The sequence below is a fragment of the Mizuhopecten yessoensis genome, unplaced genomic scaffold, assembly GCF_002113885.1.
Source record: "Mizuhopecten yessoensis strain PY_sf001 unplaced genomic scaffold, ASM211388v2 scaffold11161, whole genome shotgun sequence".
NCBI classification, from domain to species: Eukaryota; Metazoa; Mollusca; class Bivalvia; order Pectinida; family Pectinidae; genus Mizuhopecten; species Mizuhopecten yessoensis.
In genome coordinates this window covers 1,123,492-1,142,459 of record NW_018408910.1, presented here as the reverse complement: position 1 = coordinate 1,142,459, position 18,968 = coordinate 1,123,492, and the positions used below count along the sequence as shown (strand labels likewise).

General features: G+C 33.5%; 1 protein-coding gene across 5 annotated transcripts in view; it reads right to left on the bottom strand.

The window, feature by feature from the left end:
- Positions 1-468: 468 nt before the first annotated feature.
- The window catches only part of LOC110467125 (multiple epidermal growth factor-like domains protein 6), a 220,468-nt gene continuing 201,968 nt past the window's right edge, over positions 469-18,968 (bottom strand). For 4 of the 5 annotated variants that reach the window (XM_021524056.1, XM_021524059.1, XM_021524058.1 and 1 more), the window contains 7 exons: positions 18,392-18,406; positions 15,832-16,089; positions 14,914-15,171; positions 13,870-13,998; positions 12,643-12,768; positions 11,900-12,034; positions 469-7,452 (listed from right to left, as the gene is read on the bottom strand). In XM_021524056.1, the coding sequence (XP_021379731.1) occupies positions 7,367-7,452; positions 11,900-12,034; positions 12,643-12,768; positions 13,870-13,998; positions 14,914-15,171; positions 15,832-16,089; positions 18,392-18,406 (1,007 nt within the window). In that variant the 3' untranslated portion in view covers positions 469-7,366. Of the gene's footprint in view, positions 7,453-9,851; positions 9,892-11,899; positions 12,035-12,642; positions 12,769-13,869; positions 13,999-14,913; positions 15,172-15,831; positions 16,090-18,391; positions 18,407-18,968 lie in introns of those variants that run through there. The other variant, XM_021524057.1, reaches the window with a different exon arrangement.

Below are 18,968 nucleotides of genomic sequence, written 5' to 3'. Positions count from 1 at the left end.
TGTTTGAATTAAAGCAATTATGATTGATGTAGTCGGGACCCAATGTAGTACATTTTTTAAAATCTAAAACACCAATTTCGTGAAGCAAAATAAACGTTAATTTGTTACAAAACATCATCTGTCGTATATTCGGGTTTGAAAACGATTTTTCCTCAACTTTTCTCCAATATTCTTTGCAGTATAATACAGTGGCGGATCCAGAGACCTATCGGGGGGAGGGGGTCCAAATTTCCGGGGGGGTCCATATTGGAAAAAAATGAGGAAAATGGTAAAAATATATGATTTTTAAGGAAATTCTCAGGGTGTGGGGGTTTCCTGAAGCCCAAAAAACCCCTCTGGATCCGCCACTGTAATATAATGATGTGCACTATATCAACATTGATAATAAGTAAATGTTTTTCAACGATATGTTTCCTGGTCAAATCCATTTCTTAGCCATGTACGTAATGATTAAATCCACACCCGATATAAAAAGTAAATATTTTCATTTATTCTTTTGAAGACAAATACATAATACGATTTATAAATAATTGTGTTAGAATGGTACTTGTAGAGAACACGTTTTAATAACATGACATAAATGGACATCATTATAAAGATAATTATAAGGTGACTGGATTAGCGAGGTACGGTCAAACAGACTGCTCCCTCTGTACAGTATACACGGAATATCATTGTGATGAAAACAATCAGAACAGATCACTACTTAAAGTGTAAAACAAAACATGAACCATTTACAAATAGCACTACCGAAGATCATACATCAATATACATTGTACATCGTATATGACAGTATAAAATAAGTCAGGGTCATCCTTCTCGTACAGTACAAGCCTGACATAGCAAACCAGATAAACTAAAGCTTGTGTTTAATCTTCAGTATACGGACAAATGAAGATAACAAAACCTACTATTTCAGACAACGTTTACCTGGGCGAGAATGAATATTTGTATTTATGATGACGTCATATAGCTATGGTGACGTAAAACCTTATCAATTACGGTTGTGGGGCTTCTCTGTTGATCTTGTTTCCGCCAAAAATGTTTAATCAATTTATATTGACGATGTCAAGCAATGTAAACATTCACTTTATTATATGAGATTGAAATGGTCCCTTACTTCTGGCATTACCTACAGGAATATGGTGAAGGGATATTCGGTAAGGCAGTAACCTGTAGCAAATTCAATGCAGGGATTAATCCTCTATATGTTTGCAAGAGAACAAAATGTAATATCTTTACATAGATATGAAGGAAGATGAATCGATATGATTCCTCATTCAAATTCAATATAAACTCCAATATCATCAATTTATTTTCCGAAACTAACGTTGTACTTACACCATGCATGGTGTCCTTGTATTTGGTTTCGTTACTCGGCCAAATTTTCCTTGTGGTCATACTTAATTAATGAAAAATCAAACCTACCTGATTACTGATGCAATATTCACTGTGACCATTTTTCTTTAAACTGCTTTTCGTTTTAATATCAATAACACATTCTATAAAAACAAAAGATGAAAATCAACACAATAATAAGTTTTGAAAACATAGTTGATTTTTTTTTTTTTTTTGCATCTTGAAGAATGAATTCTGTTTTAACCATTCACTTAAAAACGATATATGTCAGAACAAAATCACCATTCAATACACATGTAGACTTTTATGAATAAACAAAATACCTGACAATGTATCAAAAGCAACAACAACGTCCAACATGGTATCATCCCATGTAAAGTCGAACCAGGGTTAGTTTTCTTTTTCAGACATCAAGATAAAACACTGTAGATGTCTTTCTAAACTTGAACAATGCACTATATACATTTGGTTAAACTTTACAAATCAAAACAACGTTTTAAAATGATATGAGTAAATTTACTATCTATGAAAGACTAACATCACAACGGCTCCTTTAAATATAACAAGTATTTCGATAACAAATTCTATAACATCCCTCAATTTGCAGAATGACATTTCATAAGTTATAAAGTTAATTTTGTTTTCCTTAATCAGATTTTCTTTCGGGTTGCATTGGATTTCAGTGGAATCAGGTACAATTTTCAAGCTGACTTTCATTAAAAAAAATGCCTGGCATTTGATATTATATGACCTTAACTTGTAATGAAGCGGAATAACATAATAGCATGCATCATTGTCTACAGCTAAATATTGCACATTGGGAAATTTCTGAAATCGTTTTTCTATAACTAGATCTACTACAAAGTTTAAAACAAAAATCATTATGTATGAAATTCATATATGTATGTCAAACATCCATTACGAAAATTCTTACAAATATCACCTACTTGGCTATCCGCAACTACATTTCTCACAAATTCGCTAATCCTATTACCATTTCTTACCTTGCAAAGTCGACCATTCGTACTACCTTTCCTACAAAGTCAAAACCTCAACATAACCATATATATATAACAATGATATAGGGTATGACCAGTGTCTTCTAACCCATTCATCCCTGAAATGTCAAAATGAACTATTTCAACCTTTGAATTGGAAGAGCTCACATGTGTCTTAGTGGTGAATGAGTTAACACCACATCAACCAATAGTATGACTTCAATAACCAGGGCAAAGTCAAAATGAAAAGTAGGCTGGGTGGCAGTTATGTTAACTTATGCATTTATAACCCGCAATTTTGGATTTGATTTATGTTTAAGTTATACTCCACTACAAATTCTTTCATTTATCTGAAACCAGAATGACTGGATTTCGATGAAAACGTGCCGCGTCTTGCAAATACTTAATAATTTCGGTGTTAGTTTAGCTGTGGGACAGGTTTGCTTTTGTACGTTATGAAAATCCTTGGCCGAAATACTTCAAGTGACAAACCAAGACATAATTAAGATTGATCAGATATTTTTTTCTTTTATAGTTGGAGAAAATGCTTATCCTTATGAGGCAGGATATATCCGAAACAATGTCACAAGTTTTATTTTCAATTTTCAGAAGCCTATTGAGTATTTCATTGATACCTGGCAAAAATACATCAATAAGCAACCTTGATGATTCATTCATTGTGTATCTATAATAAATCGCTCACCCTGTTTGACAGAAGCAGTGACAAAACAGCACATGTAAATAGCATAAATACAAAATAATTCTTTATAAACGCGGCAAACCTGTCGAAACACAGACGTTTATGTATCATCTTTCCGAGGTATCTGATCGAGTATTCAAGATTTTTCTTTGACAAAAAACACTTATAATTGATAATCTTGTAACATATCACCATTTATTATGACGCGTTAAAGTACCTTATAAACAAAGGGAACGGTAATATATACTTTAACGAACTTCATCGTAATATATATTTTTACAAGAAAGCAATATTTGCAATAATATTTCCTTAAATTAAGGAACATTCGTGAAACAGCGACCGAACTAAACATGTAAATTGATTCCGACAATGCATAAGTGGCATTGACCTTCACCCAAAGGTATTATCAGCACACGTTAAAATCACTAATAAAATCAGCCATACACAAGATTTCACTGAAGTATATGACATTTGTAAAGAATTTTAGGTGGATTTCTTATCAGACTCTCGTTATACAATCTACTGTATAACTGTTTATTGTGCTGGAAGCTGTATACCAGGTAAATTTTTTGTAGTTTTCGAGGGAAAATGAAAACCTGCCAGTTCAACAATTCTGCTTAAATTCTATTTATTTAAAACATCATACTTCAAATTAAAAATTGCATGAATCACTTGTTTTGTCTTCTGTATGCACAAAAATTCATTCTAGTATACAGCAAAATATTTACAAGATCTTCAGCTAATAACCTTTGTCTTTTAAACTATATTTACGAGAGCCGTCATATTTTACCTAGTTGTTTTCTAAGATTTATCGAAAGTCTAATAATTACCAAATGATAATGTTACCACGTCGCCAACATCACAAACACAACATCAAGAATTCATTCTAATATTTCATTTTCATTAACATTTAATTTCAAAATGTGGACTTGCAAAAATGAAAAGAAATATATGGATGACCAAGCAGTAACAGTTACACGTAGAATACAAACAGCAAATATGCCTTTCGCAAGAATCTTACAATTACTCATGTAACATTCGCGTTAGCTCAGTAAACATATCTGTACGAGGTTCTGAAATGGAGATATTTGGTTTGGTACTTATTCAAAATTGATCGCATCTTAGTATTCCAACAGTAGATAGAGAAACCTATACTACAGAAGCACATTTTGCATGACCTACGGTCCTCAGAACCATTCCACCCGCATAACGGTTTATACCAATGAACCAACTTGTAAAGATGCTTCATACATGTCTACATGTCTTTCAGGATCCGCTTTGAATCCGGATTGTGTCCCTGTGCGACGATGCTGTGGTAATTATTGTGTTTATACCTGGGATTAAGTAAGTATGAATATCACAGCGTACTATAACTCAATACATACCATGTATAAAACATGTATAATGGGACATGATTCAGTCGTGGCAATAGTCCTGTCCCTACTGAGAGTAAAGTCTGGTTAGTTTGATATTTGTCTTGATGTTATGTTGCATAAAGGCTTATGTCTCATACACATGATTCCAGGTAAGTGTTGATTGCTCAAATACAGGACTACCAAAGAACACAGTCATTCTATTTTATAATATTTTATTCTAGTGGCTGACCATGATAATTCTTAAAAACAAAACTACTAATTTACAGTGAACAGAGTTTGATATGACACGTGATGTTGGTGACAGATCAGGAGAAAGCAGACAAGCAGGACTATCAACAGTCAACTTCGTTAGCTCGAGATGACAATTGAAGCAGATGACGGACCTTGATAATGCCGAGATGTAGGACTTCAAAACTACAATCAATCTAGTTCGCAATGACACGTAATGCCAATGATGAACCCTCATATGGCCTACATGGAGGACGACCAACGCACAGTCAACACAGCTAGCTTGTGATGTCATTTGATGTTATATGCTTCATCATTGCTTCATCTTGTCGTGACACGTGATTATATTATGAACAGATATATGAGAATGCTTATATACGAGATAACTAAGGTACACATCCAATGCACCTCAAGATGAAACCTAATTCTCGGCCTATCATAAGCTGGATTTGATTCCTGCCCTACTTATGATGCTAGCGACAAGATTCTTGCCCACCCTGTGATGCTAGTGACAAGATTCCTGTCCACGTACCTTGTGATGCTAGTAGCAAGATTTCTGCCCACCTTGTGATGCTAGTGACAAACAATGGCAATGCTTGCATGCACAAAAAACAAAGTACAGTCAATCCAGGATGAGATAGGATGCCAACGACAGATCACCGGAATGCCTTAATTTAAGGTGTTATGTTTCAATCACTATCATAGTGAGGGAGATTTCTACAAGTTTGTCTACCATGTGACAGTTAGCAACGACATACACGAACACTAGCTCACATTTACAAATGTATATAGTTAACATACGAAACATATCATGTATATGAAACAAAAAATACTGTATCTGCTATTTACGATAAAAAAACATGAAATAAAAATGAAGCACATACTGGCACAGATTCAAGGTATTGTACAGTAAAGGAAGCTCAGTAGAAGCCTGACACAACCTGAAGAGATCTTAATAAATTACAGGAGAAGTTCAGCAGTATATTGGTACAGTAAATATAATTCAACAGGACCTGGCAAGGACACACCAGGACGTCACTGAAACCTTGCTCAAATACGGAATGCCCTCGAAGGACATACTTATTCTTCCTAGCTGCTTAATGGAGGAGGCAATCTCAACGGCAAACAGTAGATAGTATTTAATATCACTTCTCACATGTCAGATGAACACATGATATTAACCGAAACATGACATTTAAAGAAACAGAAAATTGAAAAAAAAAAATGGTTCTTTGTAGGGAAAAGTTTTGATGGGTTCTAATGAGCTTCCTTACACTTGTTAAAACCGGTTAAATCCACTTCTTACAGAAATGGTTGGTACATAATAATAACGATTGACTTTTTTCTAGTACATACTGACAAATATTATGCACAACAACGAATATATGTTGAATGTTGACATGGCTGAGATATGGTACAAGTTCATGGAGAAAATGGTCATCACATACCGGATCAGTATTCATATTGTATAGGATAAAACTGTCTATAACAACCACATGTAGGGCCATCTGTCTATTATGACCACCTTTTCGCCACATCACATGTAGGGTCACCTGTCTATTACGACCACATTTGAGTCACCTATCTGTTGCTACCACATCTTCATGTCAATTGTTTAAAGTCTGTTTTACCCATTTCCAGTCCGTTCACAAAATAAGGCTCTAGCGGCCATCACTAGTCCTTGGTAGCCATTATAATGCCACAATTGTGCTACAGTAGCCATCACTTGTCCCTTGCAGCCATTTTTATGCCACAATCTTGCTACAGTGGTCATCGCTTGTCATTCGCAGCCATTGTGATGCCACTTGCTCGCTACAGTGGTCATCTCCATTACGTGTAGACTTGTGTGGTTGTCAACTTTCTGAGCATTCTCAATCTTGTAACAGTACATTTTGTGTCTACATTTACGTAAGTTCTTTCAAAAATGGTCATATAGTGTCCATGTTCATAGCTGTCTCTAGTACCAATCTTCTAACAAGCAGTTTATATGTACATGTCACTGTATCTCCTCTACATAGACATCACCTGTCCATCAGGATCACACTGAGACCCTTCACTGCATATATGCATATATCATCATACATCAGATCAACATTCATGACATACACATTTTGATGACTTTAATTTATTCCATGTGGGACTCTTTGGTTTGTATACTTCAGATTCCAACACTCTCCGCTCCAAAGAGATACAATCGGATATCCTGAGGCTACAAGGGTATGGGCTGTGGACCAACCTCCGGTCTGTAGACTGCCTAAGCTTTATTAATTATGTATATGTATGTCACCGAGTACATGCGTTTAGCCAACAATCCTCCTTCAACTGCCAGGATCACAGACCAGTCGTAGTCTTTGATTCTCATTTACAACATGTCACAGAGTCTCCTGTGAAATTTTAAGCACGTATATCATTCTGTATAGCAAAGCTACAAAACAAATTACTTTTGTTTGCGACCCAACTTTCGTCGCAGCGCCTACATTAACAAAAGTCAACATAGAATGATTTTTACAATTCAGTAAACAAGTTATTTTTAAATGCTTTCTATACACATGTATCACAATTTTAGCTCCATTAAGTATAAATTAACAATAGCTATCCTGCAGGGAATGAATACAATCTCATCCACAATAGATGTCCACCATTGTATTCCTTGTCCACCTTTAATGCATTCTAGTCCGCAGTGAATGCATGTTCCGCAGTGAATATTATTTTCGTTTATTCCAATCCCTATTGTGAATTTCCCATGGTATATCTCCTCTCCATGGCTTGTTATACTCTTCTTTTGGTTTTTCTGTAAATGAAAAATTGAATTAAGAAATATGTATAAAGAAATAGAGATTTTGATCATGTCTTTTGAAATAAGAACTTATGATTCTGTGTTTTGTTTCGACGTTTAATACCTGTCTTTTAATGTTTCTATCTATTTTGGTCCACGAATACAAAACATACTTGTAAAGCTGTTTCATGACAAATGGTTTATTCCGAAGACCACAGAACCAATTAAAAAAAACATGTTATAAAATATTTCAAATTAAATAAAGGACTTTGCAGAAGCCTAACATGTTTGTAAGTTTAGGTCTAACTCTTATATAATTTCTTGCATTGCAGGTATCTTTATATATCAATTACTTTGTAATCTGACAACAGATATTTTGTGATATATACATATAGGATCAGAATAAAGCAATTGCTTACAAATTAACATAGCAGGTAAATATAATCACTTTAAAAAGCAGTTACAAGGAAAAGCATATCAAGCAAGTCTGTTATAATAATAGATGCATAAAAACCAGGAATATCAAAACATTCTGTTTGTACTTGAAGGGAACATATGATAAGATAATTGCCATTTGATTGAATTTTTGGTCATGTTTCAATTGATAAATTAAGATATACAAAATGAAATTAATGGATAACGGTGAGGGCTTATATATATCAATTAACATCATATAGATGGCTTATATATATCAATTAACATATTATAGAGGGCTTATATATATCAATTAACATAATATAGAGGGCTTATATATATCAATTAACATTATTTAGACTTTTTTTGTTTAACAACAGTTATGAAACAATTTATTTCAAATTATATTAATCACTCTTGCTGGCCTAGATGTAAGTGTGGTGGGGTCTTAATGTGGGAGGACAATGGAGTACCCGGTGATAACCCACGTGGTCGGGCAGGTGACCCAATATCTTTTCACGTCCAATCAGGGGATCAAACCTTGGCTGCATTGGTGATCATGAAAGGCCAGTGCGTTATCCATTGCGCCACCCGACTAACTTATCAATTAAATGCTGTTGGGCTTTGTAATGTTCATCTATTAAGAAAAACCCTCTTGATTTGATTAGATTAAAAATTAAAAAAAAAGTAGTTTTCTAGTGGTTGTGATTGCTGCTTGCTGATGGAAACCTTTTCTTTGTTCCATGTTTTGACCAAGTTTTCTCAATTGTGAGTCTGACATATGGTTTTGTTGACAGTTGGGGTTTTGTGGGGGTTTTGTTTGTTTAATAAATCATTTTAGAGGATATTAACAATCTTGGTATACAAATTCAAGGAAAAGACAGGTTAGCGTTGGTTATAACATAATATTATGTAAAATTAAGTCTATTTTCTTTAGATAAGCAAATATATAAGTATTACAAAAAATTGTAATAGTGTCAAGATGTTAAATACAAAATCTCTTCACAAACCATTTCCATTTTTTTTATATTTATGTTGTAAAACCTAAGGCAAATTTGTATTCAAAGACCACCTATAAAAATCCATAAACAGATCTTTTAACACAGGTGGTCCTACGAAGGAGGTGGCTGCCTTAGCAGGTTTGACTGTGTAAAAGAACAGAATGTGAGAGTAGATAATTGTATTAGGCCAAAACTAAATTTTATGCTTCAGTTAAAATCACTGAAAAAAACAGGGTAGGTCGGTCAGGATTTTTTTTTAAATATTTTTTTGGAGGGGAGCTAATTTAAGAAAACACAAAAAACACCCATCACAGGTCTTTTAAATAATAATTTGGGATTTAAATTTTGTTTTGATACATGCCTATGCAGTAGAGAGGGTATAAATATAGTTGCCTCGTTTGTTCATCCATCAATTTGTTTGCATCCGATTGATCAGTTATCCCAACACTGGATGGATTGCATTTGAGCAAGATAAAATTGTTAGGGTCGGAGGTAAAAACTAGGGTAGATCGGGGTACCTAAAACATACATTTTCATTTTGGCCTGATCAAACGTAATGAAGTTATGGAATTTTATGACTTATTCTGTTGTTTCTTCAATTAGTTATAACCAAGTTGGAAATAAGATTTTAAGAATATAGTCAACATGTCTGTTATGGTGAAAGCATGTCTTTTAGAAATTACAGTGGATTAGCATATATCTATAAATACATTTTAAGCAAAAACGTATTTTGCCTATCAACGGTGAAAAAACACCATGCAACGATACATTTCTAATATACTTCATTTAAAGAGACAACCAAAAGAGTTGTCTGTCACAATGCTGTTAGCATGATAAATTTCCACTCCAAATAGAGGCTTTAGGAAATAGCTATTTATAGACAAACTATTAAATGTTATTAAATCTGTGGTTAACATATGAAAGGTCCAATTAATGTAAATATGAAGCATTGATTAAATGCAAAAATTAAAAAAATAATGAAAATGTGCAAATAGTAACCTCATTGTAACTAGTGATGACATGCATCATTCCAACCCGTCTGAAATACAACAGCATCACATCATATCAGAGATATTCTTGTTAACTTGTAATGTTTTTGTGATTTTAATATTTTTTCTATTACAAATAAATCGGATAAATAATACTCAGCAAAATATTTCATATTCTGTAATCATATCGGGAAACTTTCGAGAAGTCAATATCTGCCCTATGCCAATAAAGTATATGTTTGACTAGTGTTAATTTCGCCCTTCACATGTAATTACTATATATATTGTATGTTGTGTACTTATATTCGCTCTCATGATTAATTCGCCCTCCTTGGAGAGGGCAAAAAAGGCAAAAGTTAACTTGCGACGAAAATTTCCCTGTTTTCATTATCCCCTCCATTTATCCTTAACAGTGTTTCTAATAATATATAATAGGAATATTTTATGGATTTGTTTTCTAATTTCGATTTAACTTCCATCTTGGCAATCACGATAAGATGTTTCCATATACATGGTCACAGTTAATTATGCTCGACATTAATTTAGTATTTCCTTATTCTGTTGTCTTAAAAACTGCAAAAATCATTTTGCACTTTGAATGGTAGTTGTACAGAAGGCAAATAAACACTGAATAATTCGTGAAAAATGTTGTAAAATTTTAAAATTCAATTAAAATAGTCTTATTAAAGTCTTTTTCAAAACGTATAACCATTAATATTTTCCATTCTGGCTAATTCCTTAGCTAAATGCCTGACAATTAGTATATCAAGTAGCTATTCACTGGATAGAAAGAGACACATCATAAAAAAAATAAAAAATACCAATTGATTTAAGTTTAAACTCTATAACTTCCATGCAATGACAAATCAAACAACTAGCAAAGCTTGTAGGTATGTATCACAGTGCAAGTACTTAGCATTCAAACCATTCTTTAACTAAAACAGTAAGCTGTAATCAATCTTCAACAAAAAGGGTAAGCCATCGAGATTGGTTTCAAACATGCCTATATGTACATAACTATCAGTACTTACATTTCACCTGTTATTATACTTTTGAACAAAATTGTGAAGAGATATATAAATATTTACAGTAGAAAAAGAAAATATCCATAATAGCAAATCATATAACTGTATTTTCATGGGCAATTTTTTTACTTTAATAATTTACTTGGTAAGGTGAATCGTTGAATTTAACATGGCACCAAGATTTTATATCAAGGACAAACTAGAGTCCTTACAATATTGTAATTAAAAATCCTATACTGCATGAAAATTGTATATTTCCACAAAATGCAACAACAAATCACCAAAAAAAGGTAAATTAACTTGTTAAAAAATAATTTGTCTATTTGTATTTCTGACATAAATTTTGAGATTTGAAATAGAGCAGTTACCAGGGATTTATATTATTATAGAAAAATCTTGAATCTGTTTCACTATCCTTAACTATGCGGAAATTCTATAAAATTTTAAGGGCATTTTTTTTCAACTTGATGAACATATAAATTAAAAGAAAACAAATTCTGTTAGTAAAATTATAATTTCAAGAAATGGTGATTGTTTTTCAAAATTAATTAAAAATATTAAAATTATGCTTACAATATTTTTCAAATATGAATCAATTCTCTTTATAAAATAACACCTATTTACATGTGAAAATTAATGAATTTTATGCCCTCAACTTTATGATTAGTTAGTATACAAGGGCTGTTACCAGTTAGATGTGGTTGCATAGTTTTAATTGTGACCCAAATAATCTAACTGCTCCTTACAAATCAACTGATTTTACTCAAAGACTTGTCCAGACAAAAATAAGCAAGAATTATCTTTTAAATTAATGTACAGTGGAAAAAAGGTTTTTTTTTATCAGTTGCAAAGAGAGGAAAATTGATCAATTACATTTATATTATATTTCCTCAACTTTTCCCGGAACAATTTGACAAATGAATCAATAAGTGTAAGGCTTGAAAAGATTCTGTTTGACTTTTTGTGTTCACTCTCAAAAAACCAAGCAACAGGTTAACAGGAAAAAATAAAATGAACTATCTGTAATACTTACGGAGGCTGTGTTGACATTGAGAGCCGAGAAATCCCACGGCACATTTACACGACCCCGACATTATGTCACAAGTACTTCCGTTATCACAGTCACAGAAATATTCACAGTTGGGACCATACTTCCCCTTCTTACATACTGCAAAAACAATATTCAAGTTTGAAGTTGTAAAAAATCAAATGAAATAATTAAGATTTTTTTTACAAAAGGGCAATAACTCTTGAAAAGAAATTTGAAACCAAAATCAATTGGGCAACTTAATCATGTACTGGCCATACCAAAAACATTTTATTGACATGGCTCATTAGTTTATGAGGAGTTGTCTAGATAAGATTAAACCACAGACAGATGGGTAGACAAACAGACCTAAGTATCAACAACAAGGAACTTTAAAAAAGAGTTCTCCTATAGATCCCTGTCCCACTGTACTGCCGTTTTTCCTATACACAATAACCTCCCCTTAACTTTCGTTTGGATATAGCTATAGCACATTTGAGCTTGTAGCCTTGTGTTGTCCAGGTAGCTCAATCAGTTTTAACGATAGTATAACTATCTAAAATTCGGGTTCAAATCCTACGATCAGAATACATTTGATGATTACATTTTGTTCAAATAGGATTTACTAAAGCTAATTGTCATGCCGAAAAAATAGTAAGTTTTTGAATACATAGATACATTTTTTTGGCAGTGGTGCAGGGATCCTTAATTACACAAGTGGTTACATAATCAGTTCTGACTGTACCTACCATTAGCACAGTTAGGGAGGGACAGTCCTGCTGGACAATAACATGCCCCCGTCTTGTGGTCACATGACCCCCGTTCACAGTCACAGATCTGCTGACAATGGAGGCCGTATCTTCCCTTGGGACAAACTGTCACAAAACAAAAATACAAGTTATTTGAAACAGGAGACACTGCCTAAATGAGATGCCCCATAACATGCAAGGGTATGCTTTTGTAACAGGAAAGAGAGTAGTGTGCTTCCACTGCCTGGGGATTGAACCCACCATCCAAGACTTCCTAGTTTGACATTCTACCACAGTCTGAGCTAAAAGGAAATTCCCCTTTAGCGTGAAGCTAGAATGCGACTGTAAACATATGAAAATTTAAAATCTGCAACACTTTTATTAACCATGTAATCTTAATGCCTGATGTTCATGTGGGTCGCCAATACTAAACGAGTCAAATTTTAATGCTTAATTGTTTCAAAATGTTAAGCTACATTTTAATTCAAAACTTTTATTCTAATTGAGTCATTTCTGATGCTAATGAGTCAAACTTCTGCTGAAAACTGAGTCAAAACTCTTATTTTAACTGAGAGAAGTTTCTGGTGCTACAAATGTAATTAATTTATGCAAATTGAGTCAACAGTAATGAATATGAATAAAGATTAATTTCTTGTGTCAATTTTATCAAAATTCTTATTCTAGTGGTGTCAAGATTCTCATGCTAATTGTGTTAAGATTCGGATGTTGATTGAATCAAACTTCTGATGTAAATTAAATAAAGCTTCTGACACTTATCGAGTCAAGCTTCTCATGTTAATTGAGTCAATTTTCTGAACGTAACTGAGTCAAACTTCTGACACTAGCTGAGTCAAACTCCTGCTAATTAGCAAACTTAAATTAAAACACTTTATTGAATGACCTTACATACTTGCCAACCTGTTGAACATTTCCATGGGGGTGATTCCATATGCTCAAAATTAAAAACATAAAGTGTGTGTACATGTACCCCCTAGAGACAAAGTAAACTTGTACAGTGGTATATTTGGAGTTATTTTTTCAGATGAAGACATTAGATCTTACAATACAGCTAATTCACTGGTTGGAAATTTTAATTTTAACGGTCCAAAATCAGGAGTCTGCCTCCTTAATTGGGAGAGTTGGCAAGTATGACCTCATGGCTAAATGTAAATACCCATTGTAGCATTCCTAACCATGAATCATCTCCTTACAACATAATCATCTCACCTGCTTCACACCTGTCTCCAAAGAAGCCTAGGCGACACCTACACTGCCCTGTTTGAGGGTTACATGTGGCCCCGTTCACACAGTCGCACCGCTCCCGACAGTAAGGGCCGTGTGTTCCCTCTGGGCATGCTGGGTAAATAGATTGACATATCTCAGTGTTAAACATCAGCATGGTGCTAGCAAAATACTGTTTAAAATACTTTATCTGTTTTCACAAAACATCTAATTACTTCACTTAACAAAAAGTCAATGTATGTACATCTATTAGGATTGAATATATAACGAGGGTGAGAAAATGTTGGAAAAATTATTAATAAAGGCCGCTTGCAGCCTGAGTTGATTATTTTTCAAACATTTTTTTAATTCAGAGTTATATTGTCTACCATTATATACCAATATATGGGTTGGTGGGTGGATATTGAAGGCTTAAAACTTGACAAGTTTAATTATACACCTTTTCTCATTTGAGAATGGACCAGGCATTTTTGGAAACTTCCCATCCTCCCCCAATTTTAGTATGGATCCATCACACAAAAGAAAAATTGTTCTTGAAAATTCCATTACACCACATGTATATATGGTGCTAAGTCCCTCCGAAAAAATATATATCTTTCAGGTACTGTACCCTCATCGACGCTAGTTTTTACTTACAACCATAACAATTTTATCTCACTCGAATGCACTTTAACGTCCAATTTTAATGCGTTGAAAATCGTAATCGTCTTTATGACATCTCTCTATTTCAAAGGCAGGTATCAAAACCAAATTTAAATCCCATATTATTATCTAAAAAAAATAATATATATATAATGAAAAGTGAATACAATTGGTCTGAATAACTTAACATTTGGTGACTTCTGAAATTTCTTGAATTAGCTTGCCCCAAAAAAATGATATAAATAAAAAAAATATGAAATAAAAACAAATCCCGACCAACCTTCCCTATTTTTTTCAGTCATGTTACTTGAAACCTACATATTTTTTTTTTGTCTAACATGGGTTCATCTGCAACATGTATCGAGTACATAGAAAACACTATAGTACCTAATTCACAACTTGGGCCGTAGAAGCCCTCGGTACAGGAACAGCACCCCGTCACCGGATCACAAGGAGCTCGGTTTTGACAATTACAGGAATGTCTACAATCAGGGCCAAATCTGCCCACGGGACATGCATTGTTGCAGCTAGGCCCTGTGTAGCCGAGGTGGCAGTGACAGGTCCCTGTGATGTGGTCACATGACCCATGGTCGCTACAGTTACACTTCTGTGCACAGTTGTAACCAAAGAAACCTTCTCTGCATTCTGAAAAAATAAATTGATACATGGTTATTTTAAATGGCAACATATATCTTAAACGTTTAATATGAATTATATATCATCACAATAACATTTATATACGAACATAATAGTTGGGGACTTTTCTGCTACCGGTGTACATGTTTCTGACTGGTTGAGATCTTAAACATGATTTCATTATTTTGAGACTTCAAGAATTACAATAGCATATATCACAATTTAGCTAATTTAGTTAAGAAAGGTAAAACGAAAGAGTTGTTGACTGAATTTTCGCAGAAAGCATATAATTTGTGGAACTTTATCACAGTTTGAGTCACAAAATCGAGTCTGACTTTGTGGTCCAGGAAAACCTACTATATTTAACTTTCAAAATTAAATCTTATAAAAAACTGCTTCTGCATTGATTCATATGCTCATAACAGCACCACACTTTACCAGTGATAAGCCCATGCTTGGTAATAAGCCCACCCCAATTTTCCTTACTTCCTGTCAACAGTGTGGGTGCCCAGTAATAAGCCCATCCCTTGTTCTTCAAGCTCTTTGGCGTCGGAATAAAGAAGAAGATTTTTCTTCTTGTTGTATGTCTTGTAATACATGATAAGCTAACCAGCAGATAAGGTCAGACAAACCTGTACTGTACATATCTCAACCCATCCTGCAACTCACCGTCCTCACACAGGAAGCCTGTATAACCAGGGTGACATTTACATCTCCCGTGGATACGCCCACATTTTCCACCGTTAAGGCAATGACAGATCTCAGAGCAGTTTGTTCCGTAGCGACCTTCCGGACATTTCTGGGCACATGTCGGACCGAAGTATCCATCCCGACACAGACAAGCCCCTGTGATCACGTGACATGTGGCTCCGTTCTCGCACTGACAGTCACGCTCACAACTAGGTCCGAACTTACCTTCCATACATCCTGTAAGTAAAAACACAAAGGTTAACAGTCTCATATCGATTATGTATTCTGAATTATGTGTAATTTGTTTTTACTGCAAATATCTGACTCGTATCTATATTTAGAATCTGTTCACTTTCATTTTTTGTTTGCTTACCCTCCATTTTGAGAAAGTATCTAAACCATAATTAAGATTGATCAGAACAAGCGATAGACTATAAGTAATTTTTTTTAGAGATTGAAATATCATGGACGGTTAATGTCAAGTGCAGAGTAAAAGTTAAATAAAGTACATGTATCAACATTTTTGTTTTAATACATGATTGCTGTGTAATTTGCCATGAATACAGTTAGGTCCTATATTTTGTATATGCACTCATGCAATGATTAAGTATTGTGACATTATAAGATGATGTCCCAGGCATCTAGATTACATCAAGATGACACAATGGTAAACATACTGTATAGCAGGTGGTTATTTCTGTGGGGATGATATTTTTCGCGTTTTTGCGGCCCAATAGTGTGATCGCAAAAATATGAACCGCAGAATTATGTGACAAGCGTAAAATTGAGCCGTGACAATAAACTTCCTAACCATAACGTCGCCATGAAATAATTAACATGCATGTGGTTGTATCGATTCATTGACATCAAGAGGAATACGAGATGTTTAAACATGGGTTATATCACACATTTTATTGTTCTGTTGATGGTTTGTTTAACAAATTATGCTTACTTCTTGTTGCTAAATATGCTTTGATAAAGCGTATTCATTTGACTATTTGACATTTTATATGCCGAGTGTCCAGTCACTAGCTTAAAAACCACTAAAACTAGAATCACAACAATGTGAGAATCAGCTGTGCGACTTTGAAAAGTATTCAACATGCAAGAGTGTGATTATACTAACTATACAGCAATTGCTAAAAATATGATATATATGTATCGGTGAATTTAATAAACCAACATGGAATCAAAATTTGTTTTTTCCCTTGTTTATGTAACTATTTAAATTAAACACCTCTAAAAAAATCTAAAAAGATACGAAAAGAAAGAACGTTAAAAAAAGGAATGTTGGGATGATAGATAAATAAGAGTACATGGATCTAGGTTGACAAGTAGTCCGGGGATGGTTTCTAAAAACAACAACATCAGCTATACTGTTGTACTTTCATTCATATAAATATAAGGTATATTGTTTTTTGCTCACATAAAAAAGTATTGGAAATTTTGAATTTGAAATATTTTCTAAAACCAAGGGTTAAAGAATTCTTTGGTTAAGAATCAAATTAAAATCACATTTTTTAAAGAAATATGAAATATCTACACATCAAAGCTACAGTATTCTGAAACTGAAGATATAATTATGGACTGTTATATTATATAATAAATTCAAATTGTAAGTGATTTATTAAAATAGCAAATACACATTATATGGTTAAATCTAAACTTTGAAAAAGTATTATCTCCCTTGTTTAGTATTTAGTCCTTGTTCAATGGCAAGCTGTGTCAATTATATCTGCAGAAAGATAGGTGAGTTATAGATTCTCCAAAGGAAACAGTTCACTTACAAATTAATATCTAACACAGAAATACACATTATAAGCAAATCAATAAAATTATCCAAGTACCAAGATTAAAGCAATGGTAAAAAATTAATATTAAAAGAAATAAGTTTCAAGTAACATGAGTGACATACATTATAAAAATAGACATGACATAATTAATTTGAAGTGAAAAAGAGGAATGATTTTATATTACAACAACTATTGTGAAACATCCAGATACCATGCCACATACACACATTCAGAAATCACAATCATGTTTATATTAGGAACAGTTTCAATTAAAGCCACATTGACGTACTGCTTAAAGAACTTGTAACGAGTTTCAATATGATCTTTACAAATTCAGTAAATAGATGAGCTATTATTCAGATAATTTTTCACTGATCTTAACAGATAAAAAAATGTACTTTTCTATTTTGAAACATTGTCTCCCTCTCCCATTTTTCTTAATATTTTAAAACCAATGAAACAATGTTTTAATGTTGCAATCAACGACTGTTTCAAAAAATGTAAAAGATAAATTTTAATGCATTTCTTAATACTTGAAAAAAAATGTAACAATTTATGACTCTGGCCCTTAAGGGCTTTTTCAAAATTTCCCAGGATAATCGCTATATCCTCCCCAACAAATGGTAAGATACCATTTCCTTAAATCCTGGAGAGAAACTGTTCCTAGGACTAACATTGTGACAGAGGTAATTACTATCTTTAGATGACAGCACAGGAAACAATACGATAAACTGTAATATGTATACCTGATATCCATGAAGCTATTTAATGACAAAGGAAATACAGCGATAATTTAGTGTCTTGAGTTTGTGTTTATTTAGATTCCAACAAATTTCATTATATACTGTGAAATCACTAATTTTCGTGGTTTTTATTTTTTTATTTTATTGATTTCATGGGCCACAAAGTAATTACAATTAAGTCTGACATTTACCAATTCTCTGCCGAGTGGGTCTCGTAATCCACAAATTCATGTACCCAAGGAATGGTGTTTTGTCTGGAAACCACGAAAATTTGGACCCCACAAAAATATCTGACTTCACAGTAATATACACAGGGATTGTTGTGTAACAGGCAAGTTTTATCATTCCTTTATAACAAGAGGCCCATGGGCCTTAACGGTCACCTGAGTCTACAGTATTATTTTTTTTGTTGAAATATGTACCAATTTGAGTAAAAAATAGTATAATGTTAACTTAACTTTGTCAGGACCATGAGCTGATCATTCCTAGACCAATTTTAAGTGAGATCGGCCTATTAGAATTTAGTAGCAAAATAGCGGCCATGGCAGCCAAATTGTATTTCTGATTGACCCGAAAAATA